Source organism: Panthera tigris, chromosome F2 (assembly GCF_018350195.1).
Source record: "Panthera tigris isolate Pti1 chromosome F2, P.tigris_Pti1_mat1.1, whole genome shotgun sequence".
NCBI classification, from domain to species: Eukaryota; Metazoa; Chordata; class Mammalia; order Carnivora; family Felidae; genus Panthera; species Panthera tigris.
The window spans coordinates 4,562,563-4,577,093 of NC_056676.1; the positions used below are offsets into that span (position 1 = coordinate 4,562,563).

At 41.8% G+C, this 14,531-nt stretch overlaps 1 protein-coding gene across 1 annotated transcript in view; it reads right to left on the reverse strand.

Moving 5' to 3' along the window:
* PXDNL (peroxidasin like) overlaps positions 1–14,531 on the reverse strand; it is a 412,750-nt gene that overhangs the window by 100,986 nt on the left and 297,233 nt on the right. Inside the window, exons 9-11 of the mRNA XM_042972968.1 lie at positions 9,298–9,467; positions 5,468–5,734; positions 1,557–1,673 (exon numbers count right to left, since the gene is read on the reverse strand). Of these exons, the coding sequence (XP_042828902.1) occupies positions 1,557–1,673; positions 5,468–5,734; positions 9,298–9,467 (554 nt within the window). The remainder of the gene's footprint in view (positions 1–1,556; positions 1,674–5,467; positions 5,735–9,297; positions 9,468–14,531) is intronic.

The following is a 14,531-nucleotide window of genomic DNA, read 5'->3' on the forward strand; positions in this document are numbered from 1 at the left end:
GTAGGAATCCCTCCACCTTCACGTTTGCTCCTCAGTTATATTTTCCACAGTTAGGGTGCAAATTTCAAAACCAATCTTATTCCAACATTACCCTTGCTTACAGTGGCTTCCTACTCCTCTTGGAATAAAAGCTAAAATTCCTAAGAGGGCATGCGAGGTATTGCGCAGGCTAACCCAAGACGCCTATTTCTTCACCGCCCGCCCCTCCCCGCCCCACCCCCCCCCCCCCCCCCCCCCCGCCATCCTCCCACTTTTTATTTAATGCAGTGAAAACAAGGCAAAAATTGGCTAGGAGAGGAATTGTTCTGCATTTGTTTATTTTTTAACAACAGTTTTTATTCCTAGATTCCCCCAAAATACGATTTTTCCTAAATATGATTTTCAACACGTGTGTGCAATATTTAGCTTATGACAACATTATAGATTTATAACATTTAAGGTGCTGAGACAGCATCTGGAGAATGGTGGCACTTGTGACACTCGGGCTGCTAACCCTCACAGCCATACTTCAGGCCAACGTTGCACTTTACCACCCCTGAGCTCAATACTGAGTTTACACTCCTTGCGGCCACTAACAAGTTAATGGGTTTCCATTCTCAACTATTTCAGTGACAATCTGTATCTTATGAAGTGTTTTGCTCTACAGGGAAAAATAACAGTGGACCTTTACTATGGACACAAATGAGCCAAATACTCTTCTATATGTTTATGAGCATAAATCCATTCAAAACCATCCCCACAACCACCCTGTGCCTTCGGCAATATCTTCAATCACTCCCAGCGTATGGATGAGAGGACTCTGGGCAAAAAAAACACAGTTAACGTATGTACCCAAGGCCGTGCAACTCGTAAAGAAAAGGAGGGAGACGTGAATCTTGGCTTGGCCCCTTCGCAGTTCACCTCCTACCCACTCTACTCTTGTCAAGATGAGGGCAAAACTTTTAGCCAAAAGCAATTCACAAATGTTGACGTGTTTAGAATTTAACCTGGTCACCTGAACTAATATGAAAGTAATTCCAAGACGGGCAAAATCTTGGAGGAGTCTCATCTCAGAGACTGTAGGCCTTGTTGTCTAATGCCCCAGGGATCACCAGAAGTGTGGGCCCCCGCAGAGGCACCCCACACCCACCCCACACTTAAAAGACAGCAGCTCACTTTTAGCCACTTCATATGCTAGAGTTTCACTTAGGGTTGGTTTCATTGCACTTAACAGTTTCATTTCGTACTCAAAGAGAATTCTGCCACTTTAAAAAATATTTAAAACCACTGAACTGTCCAATAATTTCATCTTAAAATCAAGAAACTAAGCAAACTGATGGTTGCTAGAGAGGAGGTGAGTGTGAGGAGAAAAAAAAAAAAATCAGGGAACTGAGGCCCAGAGAGGATTATCTAAGGAAAGCCACACGTTCAAATGTTGAAACTTAACACTTACGAAAAATTATGATGACCTATTTAATCCGGAGATGTACCTATAATAATTAGTTTAAGCTGTCTTTCATTCTCTCATAAAAGAAGACATTTCTTTCTTCCCACAATACTTGTGGTTATGCTAATACCTGCTTTGGTCCAGGCAATTATTGGAGGTGGGTTGCCTTCAGCCTCACAGAGAAATTCTACAGAATGTCCTTCTAGCACCATTTGATCCTTGGGAATTCTTGTGAATTGTGGAGGAGCTAAAGAGAATGAAAAAGTACATCAAAGTTAAAAACTACTCTATAAATTTTTAATACCAAGAGGGGAAAAAAAGGAAATAGGTTTAAATATGTTGCTTGGGGCACCGGGGTGGCTCAGTATGTAAAGCTTTGGACTCTTGATTTTGGCTCAGGTCACGATCTCACGGTGGTTGTAAGATCAAGCCCCGCACAGGGTTCTGCACCGAGCATGGGGCCTGCTTAAGATTCTCTCTCTCCCTCTCCCCCTCCCTTGCTCAGACGCACGCACGTGTGCGCACACGCACAATTTCTCTCTCTCAAATAAATAAGTTGCTTAACTGGAATTTGTTTCCAGTTATTTACACAAAAGCTACTAAGAGTATGTAGGTGTTTGCGTATGTCTGTGCCTACTTGTAAAGAAACCAGAAATACACATACCTGGTTTGCGAGGCAGAAAAGTGGTAGTTAATAGGAAGGAAGTATTTCTAAATCTTATGGAATCTGCTTCACGTGTTGTTTATTAACTGTGATAGACCTATATAAAACTACGGATTGTATTTGAACCATTAACAAAATTGTTTCCTCCGAACTTTCATAAACATGATGAAATTTGAAACAAGTCATTCTGTTAATCTCAGGAAAAAAATGCTTCCTGTAACACATGATACGATCGCTTTGAAAAAGTCACATTTAAGTCAAAGTTCCAAGATTTCCAAGTGTTCAGATCTTTTGCAGTTGAATTTGTTTAAATAGCTAATAGCTGCATGTACAGTTATAGAATCTGTTCATGACTTTCATTAATATGCAAAATAGATCTATTTGGCCACTCAAGGGCACAATGATCTCCAGTAATCCCTAAGGGAGGAGATTTTCAAACAACTTTCTGAGATGACCTGACCACTTCTTCTCGCTGTTAGATCTTTGTACTCACCCCCTCCTTGCCCTTCCTTACCATCTGGATTTACAAGAAACATGATGAAATAAATAATGTTAGGCAAGGTATATATGTTTCAGCTTTCACGTTGTGTGTAAGTAATAAAGATTTTTAAAAGTCTTCAGTTCTAAGTAAGGCACTAGGCTGAACAATGGGAAAAGATAAATTCCAAGGTCATGCAAATTTATGAAAGCCCTCAGGAACGCTTGCAAGATGCTTGCAATAGAATCTTAGAAAAGTCAAGCTAGAAAACAGTCCACAGATCAGCAGTCTTAGGTTCCATGTCCTACAGATGAAGAAATCCAGGCTGGGGGAGGTTGAACTCAGTAACTCTCAGAGACATGATGAAAATTTAGTCCACTCAACCCCTAGCCTGATGTTCTTTTTGGAACATTACACTAACTTTTAAAATTGCTAGGGATAACTTGAAATGAACAAAAATATTTCTACATTAAAAAATCGATTTGTGACACTGTAGAAGAGCTATAAAGCAAAAGTAGGGAGGGGTTATAGCAAGTCATTTGGTCAAGGCACAAATGTTGGGAAATTTGACTTTGACTTTTTAGTAATAACAAAACTCTAGCCAAGTCTGGGTGAAAAGCGTATTTCATGTGGTTTCATGGAAAATAATATTTTTAATTCCCAGAGACCACATCCTACCAGAAATTAGGAAAAACATAAATAAATGATCATTTTATGCTTGTTCCTCACATGAAAATGGCCAACTCGCTAGATCAATGAAGAAATTTTGAGATCTAATGGGGAGAAAACTCAGAAGAGCTAAACATCACAAAGGGAGGCAGTGCAGGCTGTAGTAACTGAACAAGGATATGGAGTTCACATTTCTGGGCCTTCTACTTAACTAACAATGGTGGCCAACAGTCCCAGCTCCGATGCTAAACCCCCACGTGCTTAGGCGAAGCGTTCTGCCATTTTCTTAAAAGTCACCCTTCTGGTGGATTTTACAAAATCCGTGACCATGATGCCTCATACAAAAAAGCATTTTTGTTTACACTGTTGGGAACTATAGGCTTTTTCACCTAAGTGGCCCATACTGTGATTCACTCCTTCCATTGAGGCTTTTTCTTTTTCATTTTATTATTTGTTCAGCCAGTCTGGGGAAGGAAATTAATCTGTGGGCCATTGTATTCTTGGCTTAGATGGACATTGAAAGAACTAAAGAAAATTGATAGAACATCTGTTAAGATGACACAAAGGGGTACATCTTAAAATATTTAGTCTGTGCACTAGGCGAATAAAAGAAGCCTCTTTTGTAAATGTATTGAACGATTAACGGACCATTTCAAGACCGATTAAAAATCTCGACACAGGGACCTACAAGTAACCCAACTACACGGTTGGGACAAAAGACAAGCAGGTGGCAATTTCAGTGCAAACTGCCTGGTAAAAAGAAATCGTTAGCGTATTGTAGTATGAGAAATGAACAGCACCATAAACGTCAGAGTTTGGTGAGACGTCAACTGATCCAGATGAAACAACAGAAGTAGAAACTAAATGCAAGAAGCTGAGACACAAAGGACTAGAAAGGAGCCTGTCAGAGTGTAAATGCCTCATTAGGTGTTATGCTTCTAAACACCAGACCTTAGATACAAAATAAGGCAAGAAAAAAACCCAAATACTATTTCTTTGCAAGCAGTTTTCAACCCGGACACGTGGAAAGCCTAAAAATAATGTTTGGGTCCTTTAAAAGTAATTTCCCCCAGGAGTTACCCAGGACTTCACGAAAAAATTTCATTTCTACACCTTTTTTAGAGTATAGAAAATGTTTTTCCATGGTATTAACATTTCTAGGGGGAACGCAATTCTTTCCTCAGACATACGAATGGGAACAAGAAGTTATTGATCTTTTGCTACTTAAAGAGCTGATGGTAAGCAAAAGCAATTTGGCAAACATTTACTGAATGCCGGAAACGCAGGACGGGTGAAGTGCTGAACCTTCCAGAGGGCCACTCGCACTGCTCCCCAGCAGCCAGCATTCACCGTCCCGAAGTTGCCCGACTCCTGTTCCTAAACATGAGTTTCTGTTCCATGTTTCCCAGGGTCTGGTTTTTGGACAGATAACACCTTATGCAAGTGTGTTAAGTAAAATAACGTAACTTCTTAACTATACTGTTCGTGGCTCTAGGAAGCCCTCGAAAGGTATCACTGTCAGCCGATAAAAAGCAGTTTTGGATAGAATGGGACATCTGACATCGTTCAAGTAAGACTTCTGTTCTGTTTACTACACCTCTAAGCCCACAAGGAGTGTTGAGTGCGTATGTGAGCACACGTGCACCTGTACCTACACCCTCACACACAACCAGCACAACAGAAAGGGAGGGGCAGCCCAGGTTAATCACAAAAGCATAGCACGAAAGCACAATGTTCTTTACAACAGGATTGCCTGCCCATGCATATAAACTACTTGTGGTGCTCAGAATAGTTTTATTCTTGCTTTAGTTACACAGCCCAGGCTCGTAAGAGCCGTCAGCGCATTCCCGAGCTATGCCGAGTAGACAGCTTGGTAAGCGACTATGAACATAGGACACAGAATTTCCACTTCCATATCTAAAGCGTCTTTCCTACGTCTGTACTGTATACTGAAGCACAAATATCTTTTGACAGTTTGCTGCCAGATGAATGACTTCATCTCCTTTGTGGCTAACGGTTGATTACAGCATGGGGATAAAGACTGAAGTAAAAATAAAGGCAAGTTTTAATGTGAAGCCGATTAGTTTTGAAAAGTCTATTATGTCAAAAACGACATGGCGAATACAAAAATCTCTTCACCGATGTACATGACATTCTTTTTTTAAGTTGAAAAATAATTTTCAGAGTGTGGCAGCATGAACATTTCAATCCCGACCTCCTGCTCCCGTACCTTGTACAATTATGTTCGCTGTGGCTTGGACAGAGCCTTGATTATTGTCGGCGTGACAGGTAAATCGACCGTGGTCCTGCAGGGTGACATTTTGCAAGTAGAGTCCTCCGGAAGTAGCCAGGTGCCTGGATCCATCCAGGGCCTCTCCGCTGCCCCTCGTCCAAGTAACATGGGGGTGTGGGTGGCCCGTGGCCATACATTCCAAAGTTGTGCTCGTGCCAACGAAAACCTCTGTGTCCTGGGGCTGGATTATAAAACTAGGCTTGGCTAAAGCGAAGAGAAAAACAAAACAAAATACAGCCAGTAGCAGTTGAGGGTTATTTATTCTACACTGTGGTTTTTACGTGTTTGTCATTTTCAAAATGACTCTATACTAAAATATTATATACATACATATTCTCAAATAATTAAAACTAAAATATCTGGATCTTTTTTTGAGAGAGAGAGAGAGAGAAAGCACTCGTGTGTGTGCACGCATTCAAGTGGGGGAGGGGCAGAGGGAGACGTTGCGAGGGAATCCCAAGCAAGCTCCACGCTCATCACGGACCTGGAGATCATGACTTGAGCTGAAATCGAGAGCTGAAACCAACTGAGCCACCCAGGTGCCCCTAAAATGTCTAGATCTGAAATCCGGATTTGATATAAACATGTAATTTTTTTTTAAAGACCGTTTCCCTGTACGCCAGGATGTATCATAGACACTGCTGGGGCACACCTATTTTTTATTTCAGGGCTAACTGCTCAAATGTTCCATTGAAAAATATCCCCTTCTGAGACTCTCTTGCAGTTAAGGGTATCTGTGTGACACTCTTCTGCCAGCACGGTGTAGACACATGTCACTGGACGAGTTTCCTTCCCAGATAAAAGAGTGGTTTAGTCAGCCATTGCTCCTTCTGTTTGCTGCCTGGCATTTGGTCATGAGTTTTGGGTTACAGGAGCCAACTTCGTACCAACAGGTGACAATTATGAGGGGAGAAAAAGGTCTATGTGCAAAGGACTAAAGAATAGAAAGATCTCATTGGAGCACTGGGCTAATGTGGCAGCTTGGTCCAGACTCCCACACTGCTTGTGGCACCTGAATAAACCACACACACACACACACACACACACACACACACACACACACTGTGTGTGTTCAAGTCATGTCTCATCAAATTTTCTGACACTTTCAGCCAAACATAATACGATAGTAAGTATTCTTGTAAATACAAAACTTAGACTTCCATATAGGGTGTTCCACTCATCGATTCTTAAGAGCGTCATCTTTTCTAGAAATCTGAAGCAGAAATTAAAGACTTAGTAGGGTGTTAAAAATGCCTAATTATCGGGTCTAATTTGGGGGGGCTCCTTAATTTCTGAGATAAATATACCATGAAGAACAGAGATAAATGCGTTTAATCTAATTCAACAATCAAGATTTAATTTTCACAATATTGCATGCCTTAAGATGGATAAAATGTTCTAGATGTTGAAAAGATGCACAAGACATACTCCCGTCCTTGTAAGCTTATGCTTCAGCTACGAGAACAGAAAACAAGCCACATAGTCTGAAGAACTACAACATACCTTGGAAATCATTATATTGCACTAAGGTGTAAAGGGCTGTAGAAAAATGGAAAGAGGTATTATAACAATTGAGATACAAAAGGTTTTTGGAGCAAATCAATGGCAGTGAAAATGAAAAGGAAGATAATCCGATACATCGTGGAACCAAATTTCTAGAGACTTGATCAAGAAAAGATAGCAGTGGAGGCTGAATCTGAAGTTTTAGGAGGATGTTAATAACATCAACGGTGATGGCAAACGTGAGATGAAGTGCAGGCGAAAGTGTTTGAGCGACGTAAAAAATTTACATGTGAAGATGAGCACGAAGGCGGTGGTGAGTGAGATCAATCCAAATCTCAGGAAAGATACCAGCAATAGAATCTGTGAAATGGACAGAAATTACTCAAGTCTGATGTTTGGGAATTGCTTCAAAAGTCAAGGAGGGTTCAACAGAAGAGGAAGAAATGTGGTTAGGGCAGGCCAACTGGAGGAAGGGTGGGTGTTGGAGGGTGTGGGGAACAACACGGTCAAGGCAGGCTGAAGTCTTTAAGAAGGAGAGGACCTTAGAAAAGGATCAGGAGAAAGCAGTGCCCAGAAGTCAAAGTAGGAATACTCCCGTGCGCAGAGTCAGGCTTGACCTAGAGGGCAAAGTGGATGATGCTTTGGAAAGAGCTAGTGGGTGTGCTGATGAGAAAGTACCGAAGAACTCCGTAGGGAATTCCCGAATCCAGTCAATCTCTGACTCAAATGCCTCAATTCTGCCGGAGTAACTCTTAGTTCAGTGGCGTTTTCTCTACTCCCTCTGTCACTGCCCCATCCAACGTCACTGCTCTCCTGTGCATCATCGCCACAGCCTGCCCGCCCCTCACCTTACTCTGTCCTCCTGCTTGTTCTCCGAACTGCAGCCTGGGCGACATTTTAAAAGAGCAATCTAATTTTGGTCACACTTTGAGCACAGTAATGAACGATTCAGCTCTGCCTTACAGCCCCCCAAATCTCAAGGAATCCCCAACTCTGCATCTGTACCCTCGAGGCATCCAGTCTTGAATGTGCCCTGCTCTGTCTACCTTTACTGCCCCTTCTCCTACGATGAGGTTTCAGTCCTCTTTATCTGGCTGTTTCCTACTTCTTGCCTTCGGCTTCTAGGTCACGGGTCCTGGGAAATCCTTTCTTGAACGAACACAGACCTCCAAGTCGGCTCCCAGGGCTCTTCCTCTGGCAGGTCTGTGCGGCGGCCTGCTCTAGAGGGCCGGTTATCAAATTTGGGGAATCTTTCAAGCTGCTTGTGAAGCACAGCCATTGTTAAAAAATCAAGGGACCTAAACTTACAACTAAATAAACCTCCTGAACGTCAAAGATCAATGCTGACGTTTACCACTTCTCATTGTTTCACATTTAGCTATTATCTGGAGTTCTGAGATGGTCTACATCTGCGTCTGCAGGGTAGAAATGCTATGCTACCAGTAGCATTTCTGCTCCATCTCGTCTCAGCTCCGAATTCATCGGTGTCTCGTCAATCGTCGGCAAATGTTGCACCTCAGGGCTGCTCCCTCGCCCCCAGAGCCAGCGCTTACACATTTGCCAGCGCACAGCGAACTCCCCTTTATCCTCCTAGCCCCTTTCCTTACCTGTCATAAAACCTGCCATTTTGTTGAATTATGGCTAATCGCCCAATCTATCGCCTGATAGACTATCGACTCGGTAAGGGCTGAGGAAACAGTGTCACTCTTTCCAACAGCTCTCTCAAAATGATATTACTACAAATTTGTCACAGGCACTGTGGCTGGTTTACACGGGCCACTGACATTAGGGCAAAGCAAAGCTCCTGGAAAGTTAAAGGAGCATAGGCTGTCGACCATAGAATCTTCAACAGCAAGCTCAGTAGGCATTCAGTAAATATGTGGTGGGTAATTAATTATGAATGAATAACTGAACGTTTGTTAGAAAGGATGATAGCCCTGCCTAGGTACCACTGAGTCCCTCTGTCTGAGGAGGGCAGGTCGTCTTCTGAGGAGGCCAGATAGGTCATCAAAAGGAGAACAGCAGTTTTGGCACAGCACCTGTGGTGACTACGAGAGAAGAGAACGGAGGCAGGAAATTTAAAAAAAAACTTGAAGAGAAAAAAAACAATTTCTGTAAAAGACTAGAAAGTGATAGAAAATGGCAACGGTTTCACTTTTAAGCAGTCCATCCTTTAAAGAGCAACATAAGTCATTTTCTAGTGCAAATAACTGATGGAGAACTGAGGCATTTACCCCAAGTTCCCTCAGGAAGAAAAGCCGTACCTGGAGGACTGGAGTATCTGAGCATAGCATGCTGGGTCTTGACTTCCCCGGCTGAGTTTCTGGCCATGCACTGATATTCACCTTGGTCCGACTCACGGGTGTTTCGGATCATGAGTGTCCCATCGTCAAACAAGTTAAGTCGAGTATCATCTTCCAAATCCAATGAATGGCTGGAAACGCACGTTTTACACACATGTTATTTAACCCCAATCATGTCTCAAACACTTAACAAGACTGAACATATAGGAACTTATAAATATGGCTCGTGTATATCGACTTGTTAACTTCTAAAATTATCTTAATAATCCAGAACATTTTAGTTTAAATCCTAGTTGTCCCTTCCCATTTCTGAGACTGTATCCTAAACACAGGTTTCAAGTCAAGACACGATAGAAAGGAAGGAGGTTTAAATGTCCTGCTTTCCAAGGCAGCATGACTTTAATTTTTTTTTAACATTTTTTTAACGTTTATTTATTTTTGAGACAGGGAGAGACAGAGCATGAACAGGGGAGGAGCAGGGAGAGAGGGAGACACAGAATCTGAAGCAGTCTCCAGGCTCTGAGCCGTCAGCACAGAGCCCGACGCGGGGCTCAAACTCACGGACCGCGAGATCATGACCTGAGCCGAAGTCGGACGCCCAACCGACCAAGCCACCCAGGCACCCCTTTAATTTTTTTGTTAATGTTTATTCATCTTTGAGAGACAGAGAGAGACACAGCATGAGCGGGGAAGAGAGAGGGAGACACGGAATCCAAAGCAGGCTCCAGGCTCTGAGCTGTCAGCACAGAGACCAACATGGGGCTTGAACTCACCAACTGAGAGATCTTGACCCGAGCCAAAGTCGGACGCTCAACCGACTGAGCCACCCAGGCGCCCCTAAAGCAGCATGAATTTAAACACTAAAGCCATCTATCCAAATGAAAGATACTTCTGCACATTGTTATACCTCTGAATTCCCATTAAAAAAATCATCAGACGATCATATGTAAGTTTTGCACCCCTTTTCTGTGAGTCATTCAGAATGCGTTCACATTTTGTGAAGGAGTAGGAAAATATTCATATTGAAGACAACCTAGCTAAAGCCAAGGACAATTACACGACATGGCATTAAATAAGCACAACCCATTTACCCAGTTGTTGGATGTTAGGCCCTCTTAACGGAACTGGACCATTTTGGGGATACCAGGAAAATGGCATTTATCCATCCAAATGGAAGATCCATTGAGTACATAGTGAAGGCTATCATCCAGAAGGTTCAGACATCAATAATATGGTTTTTGGGGGTTATCTCTAGCAATAAATGCAAAGCTACTGACACATAAACATATGTTGGAAGTTTGTACGGAACGTTTTTGTCGTACCAGGGTACTTTTCCCTTTTTTAAAATACTCAGTGATCTTGTCTGAGGAGGAACAGATATTTGTATGAGTCTGCTTAGTACTATAAATTTATTAAACATAAAATGCTCCCCCAACACACACATTCATCACTCAATAAGCTCAATTAAACACTTAGTCTACATCATCCATCAATAACACCCTTTCCAGAGGAAGAAGTCCATTGAGGGGATCTCATTTCTCTTTTTAATTTGTTTTACAAAGCCAACAGCTTCCAAGTTTGTCTACTCATTTAAATATGTGCCATCACTGAAGGATAATAACTCATCTTATTTTCATATATGTAAAAACTAAAGCATGTTCAATTAAAGAGATGGAGAAATCATCCTTATTCAGCAATTTCTGTCACAAAGGATAAGGAGGCACACAATGGCCATATTTCACATCCATTTTTTTAGAGTGGAGCAGAGAAGACAGGACACACAGATGCAATCTGTTCTTCTTCACCCGCTGAAAAGCCTAATTTTAAGAAAAACTACCAGTTACTAGGGCACCTGGGTGGTTCAGTCGGTTAAGCATCTGATGCTTGGTTTTGGCTCTTGATCTCACAGTTCGTGAGTTTGAGCCCTACATTGGGCTCTGCACTGACAGTGCAGAGCCTGCTTGGGATTCTCTCTCTCCCTCTCTCTTTGCCTCTCCTGCATTCTCTCTCTCTCAAATTAAATAGGGGCACCTGGGTGGCTCAGTCGGTTAAACATCCAACTTCAGCTCAGGTCATGATCTCGCGGTTCGGGAGTTTGAGCCCGGCGCTGGGCTCTGTGCCGACAGCTCGGAGCCTGGAGCCTGCTTCGGATTCTGTGTCTCCCTCTGTCTCTGCCTCTTCCCCGCTTGCACTCTGTCCCTCTTTCTCAAAAATAAACGTTAAAAAGAAGAATTTTTAAAAACAAAATAAATAAACTTAAAAAATTAAAAAGAAAAAAAAAAAGAAAAACTACCAGTTAGTAAGAACTTCAAGTTGCTATTTTTGAAGAGATTCGCTTTAGGAAAAACAATAGTGCTTCTGAACGGTCAGTCATGCAAGGCATAGGCAAGGGAACTAGATGACGGAATTCCTGTAAGTATAAACAGCTACTCAGTGTCAGTAACCTGCAATGATCATCAGAAAGCACGTTTTCTTTAAGTGCCCACATTCAAAAGTCTCATTTAGTATTAAACTAATGATTTTAAACACAATTCTAAAATCATCTAACCTTACACCCAATGAAGAAAACCTACTTGCAAAAGGGGGGCCTGGGTGGCTCTGTCAGTTATGCATCCGGCTCTTGATTTCAGGTCACGTTGTGATCTCATGGTTCGTGAGATTGAGCCCCGCATCAGGCTCTGCACTGGCAGCTCAAAGCCTGCTTGGGACTTTCTCTCTCCCTCTCTCTCTGCCCCTTCCCCACTCACACATGCTCTCTTTCTCCAAATAAATTAAAAAAAAAAAAAAAAAAAAGACTACTTGCAAAGGAACATGCCACCAATAATGGAACTGCATCTTTTCCAAAGATGATTTAGTTTCTTTAAAATTTGTTCTTGGAGGGGTGCCTGGGTGGCTCGGTTGGTTGAGCGACCGACTTCGGCTCAGGTCCTGATCTCGCAGTGTGTGAGTTTGAGCCCCGCGTTGGGCTCTGTGCCGACAGCTCAGAGCCTGGAGCCTACTTCAGATTCTATGTCTCCCCCTCTCTCTACCCCTCCCCTGCTCACACTCTGTGTCTCTCTGTCTCTCAATAATAAATAAACGTTAAAAAAATTTTTTAAAAATTTGTTCTTGGAGCTTCCAAACTGGTAAACACGTAGATATTTGGGGAGCATCACACTCAGAAAGCACAGAAGGTCTGCACCCCTTCCCACATACTTTGCCCTCTCCATCTGGCTGCTCCTGAGTTGTATCCTTTTATAAGAAACTATAATTTAACCCTTCCCAGATCCTTGGAACGATATGACAGACATAGTCTCCTCCTTCATGGAGGTAGAGTCTCGTAAAATGACAGGCTAGTAACAACATAGCGTCTGCCTCAGCCTCTATGTGACGGAGAATTGGGACAAAAGGAAATGGCGGAGGAAGAGGAGGGGAAAAATAGTTGTACACCCACATTACACACAGAGAAATAAAGCAAATGTGGCAAGAAAAACTCGTTCTAAAACTGAATCCCAAAATATCAAAAGTTACCAAGTGTGTATATGGTATCTGTCTTCTGGCTAGACGACGCAACAGAGTTCAGCAATTTTTACTCTTTAAAATGGTATAAAACCAAAAAAATTAAACCCACAAAAACCAAATGGTATAAAACCAAAAAAATTAAACCCAGCACATCAAACCCATGCATTTATAACGCACCAATCCCTTTCCCTGGTTATTTCTCTGTTTGCTGATAAAAATTGTTTGCTCACGAATCATACTGTTCCTTCAAAAATTCAAAGCAGGTCTTCGTGTCTCAACATACGTATCACATTGTCAAGTTGGTGCAAACCAAGTAGCAATCATATGTAAAAACACAAAGGTGCGCACAAGTAGAATGTTCTTAGATTTTTGTTTTCCTTGCAAATGTGCCGACAAACAGGTTTGATTTATTAAAGGCAATTCATTGCAATAAGCATTTACAAAGTGCTTTCTAAGAACTAGGCTCTGTGGCTAGGTACCAGAAATAGAAAGATGAGTTAAGTTACCATGCATGCCCACAAACTTAAATTATCTTCAAAAGCATGGCTGGTTTAGAAACCTCTATTAGTCACGTGACTGTCTCGCTCAACATCTTCCAGTGGCACTCCAAGATTATAAAGGAAAAGCCAAAGTCATCAGCCTTCCAGTTAATTTTCATATTTTTCTATTACTTTCATAAGCAAAACCTTCATCCCAACAAATATGATGCACCCTCTTTCCTGATCCTATCACAGCAAGTTCTATCCTGTGCCTTTACTCCTTCTTCCAGCTGAAACGGTCTCCCTCCTCTTTGAATTCAATCAGTCATTTATCAAAAAATTATTTTGATTGTTATTTCTAGGTACTGGTAATCACTTTACTCTCCTCCTGAGAAGCCTAAAGAATCTCCCAAACTTACATCAAAAATGGTTCTTATATCCAAGTGAATTGCTGCTCTTATCACTCTGATCTAATGATATGCAATTACTAATCATATGCAATTATCTTTTTTTCTTGAAATTTATTTTGGTTGATATTAATATTGATATGGCACCTTTATTTTGATTAACACAACATTGCTGTTATATGTTCACCCATATAACACCTCCCAGTGTCATGTTTTAGATACACATAAATACCACACAGCTGAATTTTTTTTTTTAATTTTTTTTTCAACGTTTTTAATTTATTTTTGGGACAGAGAGAGACAGAGCATGAACGGGGGAGGGGCAGAGAGAGAGGGAGACACGGAATCGGAAACAGGCTCCAGGCTCCGAGCCGTCAGCCCAGAGCCCGACGCGGGGCTCGAACTCACGGACCGCGAGATCGTGACCTGGCTGAAGTCGGACGCTTAACCGACGGCGCCACCCAGGCGCCCCTGAATTTTTCAATCCAATCTTGTAATGTCTTTCAAAAGGATATTTAATCTGTACATGTATTGTTTTTACTAATGTATTTAAACTTATTTCTAATGAGATATTTTGTTCATTTTCTCTTTCCTCTGCCTTGCCTTTGTCTTAATTCTATCTCTCCCTGCCTTTTGTTGACTGGTCCAGTTTTCTTTAATAACTCTTTCCTTTCTCTAAGTATGAATAGTTGTAGTCTCTTCATGTTTCTTAGTATTTTACCATAATTTTTACCAGGCCTTCCTGACTTCTCTAAATCCAAAGTTAATATCATTCTACACCTCAAAAATGAGACATGGAAATGATTTA